Below are 11713 nucleotides of genomic sequence, written 5' to 3'. Positions count from 1 at the left end.
TTGTGCAATGATTACCAATTGCACATCCACATGTTTATGCCTGTGAGGATGTTGTGACGGTTGTGCTGCTTTTCCCTGTCATAACAGACCGACAGGGCCCCGGAGTGGTTATTTGGTTCACACCGTCTGTGGGTGGCGTGCTATCGAAGACCGGTGTCGCCTCATCGGTTCCCGACCACAAGCCCAACCTGTCCGTGAGGTCACCCTGAAATCTTTCCTAACAGCCTTTAAAGTTACTCATTCACTCAAGGCGCCGGAGTCACAAAACTCCAATTCCCCCTCGTGAAAGGCACAATAAGTCACTGATGTTTGCAAGAAAAACAAACCATACTATTGGCATATAAATCATTTGGGAGCTAGACTAGGTTTTGACAATATTACTGACTCCCAAGGGAGTTGCAGGAGCATGGGAAACCACAGCGAGATGGATAGTGTATTCCTTTTGTAAGTACATCATGTTTCAGCGCGACATGAAAAGGCGTCCCGGAGAGCAATAACTCATCTTTGCAGTTTCCCACATGGCCCTCATGTCTTTGACATATCTAAAGAAGAGTGGCGATGATTACTAAATGGCCCAACTCCAAAGCCGTGCACAAAACACCCCCATTGCACATGCCGAAAACTCGATCTCTCTGTTGCCTTACAACAAAGGCTCCGAGTGAGAGGGATCAACAATGAAACCCAGGACCACTCTGTTCGTGTCACTCAAAGCGTGCATCACTCTGCACCCTTTCTTGTGCATGTATTATGTGATGGATAATTCGTTTTAAAAGAAAAAAAGGCCTTTGAATTTTCTTTTGGAGGAATGGTTCTGTATTTTGGGAAATGGGCTTACTTGCTTTCTTGGCGAGGGTTAGATGTGAAGATTTATATCTCACATGTTTGTATGCAAAATATGAAGCTACAGCAGCCAGGCTAATAGCTTAGCTTAGCGTTAAGACTGAATGCTGCACAACATGCTCACTTGTCACTTTGACAGTAACCGTAAGCTTCTAATTATGACGCTCTAGGTACCTATCTTCTTTCAGGGAAGGTGTGTCAGTTTCTGCTCGTTACATGCATACAGTCTCTTTTCAAAGTTTTTAGATTTGCTTAAAAAAAGGAAAATGTTTTGACTAAAATAAGTATGTTTCTTAACTAACTGATGTTAAGTGGCTACATAAGTTATGTAACAAAACTAGGGTGAAATAAGTCAACGTTTACTTGGTTTCAGAAGGGACACAAACAGCGATCTCCTTGCTGAAAGTCTTGTGTTTGACCCATCCGACATCCCCTCCTACCTACACTACATGGACTTTCTTTCTCACGCAACAGATCTGTTGTTCTGACCTCCTTATAACGATGCGCCAAACACAGCAAGAGAAAAAGAAAAGAGAAAATATAGACAGAGGGCAGCGTCTTGACAGATCCACACAGCACCACACATTTCTAGTGGGTCAAAAGGGACAATTGAGAGGGATTGTTTTTCTATCAGGCAATATTTTCTATTTTCTTTATTTTTAGGAATTGTTGCACATTATAACTTTGATCTATACAAAAACACATTTCCAAGAAATAGACCAGCACATAACTTTTTTCACCCAAAAAATGTTTCCAAAAATCCAAGAATCAGCTGGTACCATACAGTCAAAAGAACTGGAAGCTTTGGTGGTGGAGCGTATCTTCAAATGCTATTTTGACCTGCAGTCCTGGGGGTCCGGTTTGTGTCTGATCCTTCACTCACAGTTTAGGTTGGAGGACTGGGATTAACTCTTATCTAGGGACGCTGTCTGTCTTTTGGGGTGGACCCAGCATGGACTCGTCTGAGCCCCCTCTGTTGCCACTTCACCCAGTCTCATGGAAAACATTCCTATCAGCATATCAGCTCCTTTGACACATTGTACCATGAAAATCCCAAACTTTCAGTCTGTCATAGGTTCATGCTCGCTCTGACACGGTCTATAAAAACAACTGCTTATTTATTCTCACTCCATTTGGAGAGCAAACATTTCTCCAACTGAGGCACTCTCGCAGTAAACAGCCCATACACAGACAGGCAGGTTGTTTGTTCCTGGACTGAAATAATAAATCACAGGCGGCAGGTTGGCCCAGAGGCCAAGAGGCTGGTTGTAGCTGGTGGGCTGCTGGTTTGATTCTGTGGTGCTGAACACAATATTCCAAGGATAATACTTCTCCAAGGTAACCTGAACAAAAGTGCTAGATTTGATATCAGCCTCAAGCTCTGAAGTGTGAAATAATATATGGCCGTGTACAGCCGATGTGCATCAGCATGAAATAACTTCAATTACTTTGTGAAAACTGGCCGAGAAAACAGGTGTTAAAGTAAAACACCAGCCCACTCTTTCGTTTGTTCGTTTGTTCATTTTTCCACATCTTTAAACATTTTATTTCTACCTAAAAGCGAAAAATTTCAGCCTTGATCTATAGAGTACCTGCTAAGAAAATCGCACAGTGAGTTTTAAAAACAGGCTGTATATACACATTACAAGGACCTTTGACGTGACTGCACACAGAGTTTTTCTTCCACTCCATCTCAGACAACCCATAACATCAGTGTAGGATTACCTGGAAGCCCAGACTCTCTCTGTCATACTTTGTCCATGAAGTCTTTGATAAGCCCTTGTTTTTAGTTCCGGATAATACACATATGGAAAGGTTTTATTGAGCATGGCATTGCATAAAACTGGATTTCCGAAAGAGGAGGCAGGCGGTAGGAATGGGTATCTAATCAAGGCCAGTTCAGAACCAACAGAGGCTGAGTGTTCCTGCCTGGGCAGTGGAGGCTATGCTTTTCCTCAGCTGAGCACATCCAGTATGCCCACACTAGATTTTGATTTACAATTCAAATACATTTTGGTAAGCCTACTTTCTGGCTTAAACTCAGTCCCATGCTTTGTTTACATAAAGAGTTTGGTGCGAGGTATGCTCAAACAAGAATCCCAAACAAGAATCCCACAATGGTGCCTTAGATATTAATTTTCATACCACATTTTGATCCAGGTTGATTTCTTTAACTCTTACTTGATCTCCTCCTTCTTCACAGGTGTGTTGTAACTTGAAAGCCTCGCTTTGTGGTTGTACTGGTAGTGTCCTTCCAAAGTTGGTCGTTAACACTCACCCACTGTTGTAAATATCGTACTATCATGTCACCATGTCTAACGCTTTAGTGTAATATATCTCTTAGACATTCAGGTGGGGGATATAGCTACAAGGCTGTCGTATTAAATTGTCATCCTATATATCAAATATATATTTGCATCAACATCTCAGCCCAACAGAGTGCCAACACAGTTGGTCAAGCTTGTAACGCTTCACGTAAAGTGCTCATCTGCCCATATTTTGTTTCGAACCAATAAATAAAACGATCTTGTGTTCAATGGCTTCAAGACAAGCGTCTTCTATTCTCCGTGAAACATTTATTTTTGGACATCAGGAATATATATTTTTTTCATAATAAATTCGCAAACTCAAATGCGCAGTTACTAGAGTAGTTACGGTAATTTTCTCCTCCGTGCCTTTGCCCCCAGAAATGCTGCCTTCACGGCTGTTAAAATAATTCTTCTTGCTGTTTATGTCACGCGAACGTTTGAGGGAGTTTCAATTTGTTCTTCGTAACAAAGACAATGTCTTTAATGTCATCAGTAGAGAAAAGAACTTTGGCATATTATAGAACAGACTGTAACTTTAGCCTGACATTTATGTGTATAAGGTTTAACTTTGTGTCAAAGCCTCTAACAACAATGAACTTTATCCCGAGTTTGTCTTTTTCATTTTGCAGCTCCACGCAAAAATTTGTTTCCACTTGATAAGTTAACGAAAGTAATTATGTTTCAGGCTTACAAACTTTTCCAACTTTCAAGAATAAGTTTACGAGGCGCCCTGAAGGCACCAAAAGTCTCGGTCAATTAGTAGAGTTTAGACAGTGAGGGGAGCTTGTAGTCGGTCTGCTAGCGCTCCACCAATGACCAGCTAAAACGCCCCACTGCTCCGACTGAGATCTGCGGGGGTGGGAGCCAACAACTTTGGATTTGGGACTTTGAAAATCATGGGATTCGAGCTGGACCGCTTCAAGGGGACCGTGGACCCGGATTTCAAATGCAACTTGTGCAATAAAGTGCTGGAGGACCCGCTGACGACTCCGTGCGGTCACGTCTTCTGCTCCGGCTGCGTGCTGCCCTGGGTCGTCCAGCAGAGCAGCTGCCCCGTCAAATGTCAGCGGGTCTCCGCGAAAGAGCTGAACCACGTCCTGCCCCTGAAAAACCTCATCCTGAAGCTGGAGATCAAATGTGACAACCACGCGAGGGGCTGCGATGCCGTGGTGAAGCTGCAGCATCTGGCCGAGCACACCGAGATGTGCGACTACTCCCCGGCCAAGTGCAGGAATAAAGGATGCAGCGAGGTGCTCAGCCTGCGGGACGTGGACGCTCACATGCGGGAGACGTGCGACTGCAGGCCGGTGGGGATATGCGAGAGCGGCTGCGGGCTGATGCTCAGCCACAAAGAGCAGAAAAGCAACAGCCACTGCTGCCTGAGAGCCCTGAAGGCGCACAACAGCGCGCTGCACTGCAAACTCCTCAGCCTGGACCGGGAGTTCAAGAAGCAGACTATCGAAGCCAACAAGAGGGAGAAGTCGCTGCTGGCGCAACTTTCCGCCGTGCACAGCGAGCTGCAGGTGACAGCTCTGAAATATCAGAAGAAATTCACCGAGTACAGTGAGAGGATCGACTCCCTCACCAAGACCGTGGCTTTCTCCTGCAAGGTAAGCGCTGCTTCCACGGAGCGCTCCTATCCACAGTTAGTGTCTCCCTGTCACCGCTGGAAAACCTGCTTTCTAGTAGTATAGAACAAAAAAGTATGTGTGTATGTGTTTCTGAATAATTCTCTAAGTTAATTGTGATGGACTCTTTGCTAAATATGTTGTAGCAACATATCTAAACTGACATCCTGCTGTAAGACAGTTTGAGGGCCACCTTTTTTTTTTTTAAATCTCTCTCTCAACATGTTTACTTGCTCTCTGGGACTCACTTTCAGTTTCCTGTCTAGGGCGTTTTTTTGGAACTGCACCCCAGTTGAAAATAGACTACTTTTGATTTATTGATTTATTTGGGGATTCGACTGTCCCTCTTGGAAGCAGGTTTTCAGGAGTTTTGCTTCTTCCACTGTCTGCTTTTGAGACATGGATGTCAGCTGTGCCTGTGGCCAGCTGGCAGTCAATGGGGGGAGGGCCAAATATTTACTGCAGTTCTGTACACAACAAGAGCCAGGCTCCAGTTATATTGCCTTTGAGGCTCCCTGTCATCGTGATGTTGGGCCCTCTCCCTCCCCAGACAATCATAACAAATCAGAATCATGGACACAGCAGAGTTTCAGGGCCCCAAAGTTGGATCGGTGCTGTGGAAGACGTTGGATATTAATACCTTTTGAGGTGCTGGGAGTCCTTTTAATATTCCATCGTTTTATGGATACTGTGAAGATGATGAGACAAATAAAAGATGTAGAAGTGTCTGCTGGCCGTCGGTTAATAATGCATCTACATCTGTTGGCTAATAGGCTCATATAGAGCGGTGTGGTGGTGTTTCTGTAGGCCAACCCCTGGGAGGTAGCATAGACGAAAAGCCAATGGCAATTTTGGATGTTTGCAGAAAACACCACTTTTAAGATTTTAGTAAAGAAATAAAGACGAAATAAAGAGGCATGATAGGTTTAGAGTATATTAGGCTGTGAATAGCGGTGGTGTGACTTCACTTCACCACCACTAACTTAAAGGCACCATGATGACTTTCAGTAGTCTCATTTAGACAATTGTTAGCAACCACCTTTTTTTAGGAAATATAAAAGCTTCATAATTCACAAGCTGACTGACATTTAATGTCGTTGAACAAAACGTAAAAATCGCTTCAGCTTGCGTCGACCACAGATAGGTTTCAGGCATCGACCCCAAAAACCCATCGACTAGGAGACGAGGGAACCAGAAGTGTAAAAATGCAAAGTCTTTCCAAGGTTTAAGGACTCATTCCCGCACCACAATTATTGAGGAAAAGGTCCAGGAAGCCTGGTGTAAGGGTGTTTTATGGCTCAAATTTTAAAAACCCAATGCCTCCTGTAACGACCAATTATCAGCACCATAAAGGACACAGGAGTTCATAAGTCAGATAATGAAATGAATTAGTGTATGGTGGTTGCACTGCTGCTGTGGTGGGCAGAGGGGAGGGGTCCCAATGTAATCAGGCTTAGTTATACAAATGTGTCCAAGAACAGGAGGAGGAGCTTTTGATTGGGCACACACGCTGCTGACGCTGTTACATAAAGTCATGTGGATGAATGGGCACCTTCATGGAGTTTGTCCTCCTTTTTAACTTTATACCTTTAACTCCCTGTTTTTTTTTGTTCACTGAAGCTTCTTACTCAGCTTCTCACACAGCTGCACATCTTGTTTAAGTGACATCTTTCAAAGACTTTACTCTTCCCTCTCTCCTTTTTTTTCTCTTGGTGGTTTCATTCCTTCGTTATGGGCTCAGTTCCCAGCGAAATGTGTTCCGGTAGACTGGTAAATTGCGCATCAAAAGCACCGATGCGGGGAAATGGTGAAATCGCTCATGCTGATATACAGAAGCTCGCCGGGCCCTGGAGCACAGCTGGTTATCATAGTTCATTTGACGGGGGCATTACAGTCCTATACCACTGAGGTATAGGTTCAGTGTATTAGCCCTGCTAATGTTAACAGGAGCCCCTTGTTCTGAAACGCCTTGAACACACATAAAAGACACGGGATTTGTTCTGGGAATCACTCACATAAGAGAGCGAGAGCAGGTCGGATGGAGAGGAAACTAAATTTTGTGGATGATGTGGTTTGTTGGAAAGCTCCTTTTTTTTCTAGAAAAGGCTCATTCATTGGGTTCAGTCAACCGGAGAGCGGGATTGTTTGGTGGAGAGACTCAATACGCAATATGAAACGGAGCATCACAAGTGGGATTAGCTGTGGGAGGCGGGCGACTTGCAGACTGCCACTGAACATCTCCCGGAGCCCAGCTTCCTTTTTGTGATGTCACTGATCAATTGTTATCACATGGGGTGACTACTAAACTTCTTCCATGCAGGGAAGTCTGACTTAATGATATTCAGGATAGCTACGTTCCTTCGAAGCATGGGAGTGAGCCAGCATTGGCAATATCTGTGTCCCAATTAGCAGTCGTCATCGACTTTGAAAGCCGCAAATGCCGAACGGAGTGGTCTCCGAAATGAGACGTTCTGGTCTACTGAGGATTTCCTGTTTGCGTCACCAGCTGTGCCCCCCACAGCCTTTGTTCCTCCCATCACCCAGCAGCCAGCCGCAGTTGTCAATAAAGAGTATATGAGGTAATTAACATTATCTGGTCATATATATTTTGCTTCGTCACCAGCGCCCAATAATTCTTGGGAGAGGTTGTGAATCAGCTGGATCGTCCAAATCCGGAACAAGAAGGCAGCTTTTCTGGGCTGCATTTGAAGGAGTCTTTGAAACGTGACGGTCTCGTCACTGCCGCTGTGACTCACTCAGTCTCAATACGTAGCCTCCGAAGGATGAATCGCCGAATTGGACTCGTGCCACGGCTTGTGCCACAGACCTGAAACAACTCAATGGAGTGCATCTGTTACTATATTTCACAAATCCAAATGTCCATGATGAGAAGTGTCTAATGCAGATTGGTTGTGACATTTTTCTCCCTCCATTCACAAATCAAAGATGGCCTACTGCTCCGTCATGATGGGTAACCTACTTTAGTTTGCTTCCACATCTCCGTCGCTCCTCAGTCAGGCCTCCTGAGCCAGACGGAGGATTGTAATGTCTTCTTTTAATATCTCGGCGACTGCGACTGTGAGGGAAATCGGGATAGCATGACAATGTGGAACAAGTGACTTGAGTTTCCAATAATAGTCCCGACACTTTTTTTTCACTTTCTTCAGTGAGCCAGCCAGAGCAATAAAACAAAGCCAAAACACACACACACAAAAAAGAGAGAAGAAGCTCAAATCACCCTCTGGATGACTTCAGGGCTGTCACACTTTCCATTCAGCCTCAGACCTCCGTTCTGAACCGAGCTCCTCTTCGGCTGCATGACGATGACAGTGTTTGCGTTGCTTGATGCGATAAAGAGCGTCTATCAAAATCACAAGACATCAAACAGATTAAGCCTCCATTTGGATTTGATTTGGGGAATCAAGGGCTCAATGCAATAAAGTTAATTGTGGTCTAATTTTAAAGCATGAATCCATGGGATCATTTAACAGAATAATGTGGCCCATTAGTCATCTCAAACGCATGGGCGCCAATTGAATATGACAGAGATCACATTATTAAAAGCTTGCCAGAAGTCATCAAAACAGCTTCGGCTCTTTATTATTTGAAAGTAACCCTTCAAAGAAAGAAATGATTATGCTGCTGCTGCTTCCTTCATATTCATACCTTCGCCTCACTGAGTAATAATCCTCTCATTTCTTTGAATCCTAACATACCTCCACACTCGGAGAATCCCATGGCCGGGCCACGGAGTTTCTACTTCTTAATCACTGGCTGATAGATTTATGAATCATTATTTCTTTGTTCGTTCTGCATTACAGTATAATTAGTTAAGAGGCAGACGGAGAGGAAGCAGTTTGATACATGACAGACTCGGAAAGTGTGACTGTTGCTGAGGCAAGGGCTCGCCGTGAGAGTGCCAAGTCGCCAGCGAGCAAGGCTTCGCTGCCAGCTTGCTCTCTCTCCTCAGTAACGAACGTGCCCGTTCTTCCTTTCCCGTTAATGTTAAACGTTTGTTCACTCCACATAGCTTCCATGTGTTCCACCCAAAGTGATGTCAGCGTTTTTGGTGGTAAGGACATGGTTTTTTTTATCACCTGGGCATACCTTTTCGTTTAAGTAAACGCACAAACAACCTCCTGAAGAGATTCACCTCGTTTCTTCTGGATTAGAGCTTTGCTAGAGTGTTCACAGATGTGGGGAAAAAAATGCTGCCTAATTACCCAGAGTTCATTTTAATGGCTCTTGCGGAGGAAATGTCAAAACACCTTTAAAACCCATCTAATTTGTTTTGGGGCTTGTGACCAGGGTGGGAATTTCACGACGGCCATGGCCAAGGCCAAATGGCCTTGCCCCTAAAATGACGAAATGCCAACCCTGCTTGTGACTGATTTCAGTGCAACGCAAATGGAAATGAAATTGTTCCTTGTTGCTTTTTTTCTGCTCTTATGTTCCTCCTCCATTTACACTGGATGCCCAACTGTCTACTTGTTGACAGTAAAGGCTGCTCTCGCCTTAATGTGGAAGCATGTGTTGCTAATGCTGCCGTGACACGCTGCAGGAGCGGACATTCCCGAATGGCCTGACATGCACATGATGGTCTTTTTTAGAATACATGGCAACCAGGACACTGTACATGTCAGGCTTTATATTTAGTCCCTCTATGTTGCAGCATTCTGGAGTGGCAGCTGAAATTATGTCACCTCATAGCTCCCCTCTGAGTCCTGCTTGGAAAAAAGCGATTAGGAGCTGACCCTGCGAGTTTCCCAGAGGTTTTCATGTCATGAAAGTAAGAGTGAGAGCTCCTCTGGTGTATTGCTTTACATGGGACAACAGTCTGTGGGAGGGATGGGCTGTTGGCGCTTCAGACTGGTCACTTATTGAATGATCAGAGGAACATTTCCATTTTCATTTTGTTATGTGTTTGTTTTAAACCTGATCATTTTTACCAAGCATAATCAAAAACATAAAACTTCTGTCTATATTAATCAAATGAGATGAAATAACTCGCTCTTAAGATCTTTCTATTACAATTAAAATGTAGAAGCCTACATTATTGGACTGGGACACATACACTTATGCATGACTGATAACTATGTTGAAAATGACAAACTCATGGTGTTTTATATCTGACAAACCAACCTCAGCTCAGCACTGTAGTGGCTTAAGCTAACGTTAGCTTGACAGACTTGGGTCGCACTCACACTACGGCCAGTTGATACGTTCCGTGCCGAGGCCCGATTGCCCTGTACATACGTCATCACACGGTAATATGACACACACATAAGGACGTAGCGCCAAAAGTTAATAAGGTACTATTAACTTTCTCTCAAGCCTACACCTTGTTCTCTTTGTAATTTTATATATTTGAGCTCCTCTGTTATCTTCTCAGAAGTTGGATCACGTCTCGGTCATTCTTTCCTGCTCTGCTCTTCCTCTTTAAGGACCCGGTTGAATCATTCTGTCGCTCACCTTGATTTAATAATAGATTATTATGTTATAACCTCTTGCCATCTGTCTCTCCACGTGTCTCTCCTCTGTCTGTCTGTAGGAAGGCGAGACTAAAAGCACGACGGTTGTCCTTCTTCGCGAGGGCGGATCTCTGGGTTTTAACATCGTAGGAGGAAGGCCATGCACGGTAGGTTGAAAGCCGAGCGCCCCGGAGGTTTCATCTCCCCCGGTGATCGGCCGAGTGTCATATGGCAACCCAGGAATGAATAGCATGTATACTTGAAGCACCACAGGCCCTCTCGTTACTGAGTGACACAGTTTACACAGTCATGCATGTGTTCCCTCGTCTGTGGATGGATGGACCGCACCTATTAAGTTTTATTGTGTTTATATATTGGTCTGGTTTCGCGGATTTGGCATTACAGATTAAAAAAAAACTATAATTACTTTTATGAGAGTTAAATCTGGGATTATGGCTTTGACCACAGTTGTTTTGTCTCTAATTGAGGGGATTTTGGTGGTGAGGTAAACACAGAGGGAAGGAAAGGGTCTTTTATCCCGGCCTGAACCTTTCACAGCCACTTTGTTTTCTGCCTCGGGGCTCTGAGGTAAAAAGGCATTAATGATGCTACAAGCTCTGCTGAGTAAAGGGTTGAAAATATCTCCACACTGGGTTACAACTCTATCTTCCATACATGGTGCTTTGTTTCTGCAGCGGAGGCTCCTGTTGAAATGGTGTTCCCCCGTATCTGTTTCATCGGGACTCTACTCAACTGTTTTTCCACTGCCACAGTGACGCACATTTCTGAAGCGACAGACCTTATCACAGTAAAACTTTTAATGGCGGGGAAACTATAAAAAGATCTACACATGAAAAGCTGTGTGTGTTTTTTTATTTTTTTTATACCAGAGTCCACAGTCTCGTAGATTTGCGACCTTTCTCCCTCTTGTGACAGAACCATGCATCAAACCCCGACCATAAGCAGAGCAGAGATAATACTTGGCTTTCGTTTTCTCCGCGGGCCTCAAATCAGCAGTCTGTGTAAGAAGCTATTCATTAAAATGGAAATAGCTAATATCCCCGTGGCCTTTGACACGCGTGTTTCATGTGGCTGTTGTTCTGGCATAGCTCGGCATAAGAGCAATCAGCTGCCAGGTTTTGTGGTCTCAGGGAGGGCTGGTCCGTCTGCAACTCTGGAGATAGGGGGTAGTTGTAAGGCAACCCCTTAAGCTCGTCGAAAAATTAGCAGCAAAGCGTTGCCGCGTCAACACCGTACACGATGCCCCTGAAAGAGGAAGCGGACCAGAAATAATTAATTAGAGCGAGCGCGCTGCGACTTCTGAGGTTTCTTTAAGTATCCCATTAAATCGTAGCTGTGTTGCGGAGCTCAGCACGAAGTGTAAGAACGCATTACATGTGGTTTTAAAGGGAGTGTTGATAGAGATGTTCGCAGTCTTAGTGCTGACTCCGGGCTCTCGGCCACG

General features: G+C 44.4%; 1 protein-coding gene across 2 annotated transcripts in view; it reads left to right on the top strand.

The window, feature by feature from the left end:
• Positions 1–3923: 3923 nt before the first annotated feature.
• The window catches only part of pdzrn3b (PDZ domain containing RING finger 3b), an 89255-nt gene continuing 81465 nt past the window's right edge, over positions 3924–11713 (top strand). Inside the window, exons 1-2 of one of the 2 annotated variants that reach the window (XM_084037631.1) lie at positions 3924–4759; positions 10329–10415. In XM_084037631.1, coding sequence (XP_083893757.1) covers positions 4046–4759; positions 10329–10415 — 801 coding nt within the window. In that variant the 5' untranslated portion in view covers positions 3924–4045. The remainder of the gene's footprint in view (positions 4760–10328; positions 10416–11713) is intronic. The other variant, XM_084037632.1, reaches the window with a different exon arrangement.

The sequence above is a fragment of the Eutrigla gurnardus genome (genome assembly GCF_963514095.1).
Source record: "Eutrigla gurnardus genome assembly, chromosome: 2".
In the NCBI taxonomy this organism is placed as follows: Eukaryota; Metazoa; Chordata; class Actinopteri; order Perciformes; family Triglidae; genus Eutrigla; species Eutrigla gurnardus.
Note: the sequence above shows the minus strand (reverse complement) of the source record. Positions and strands in the feature narration are given on the sequence as shown.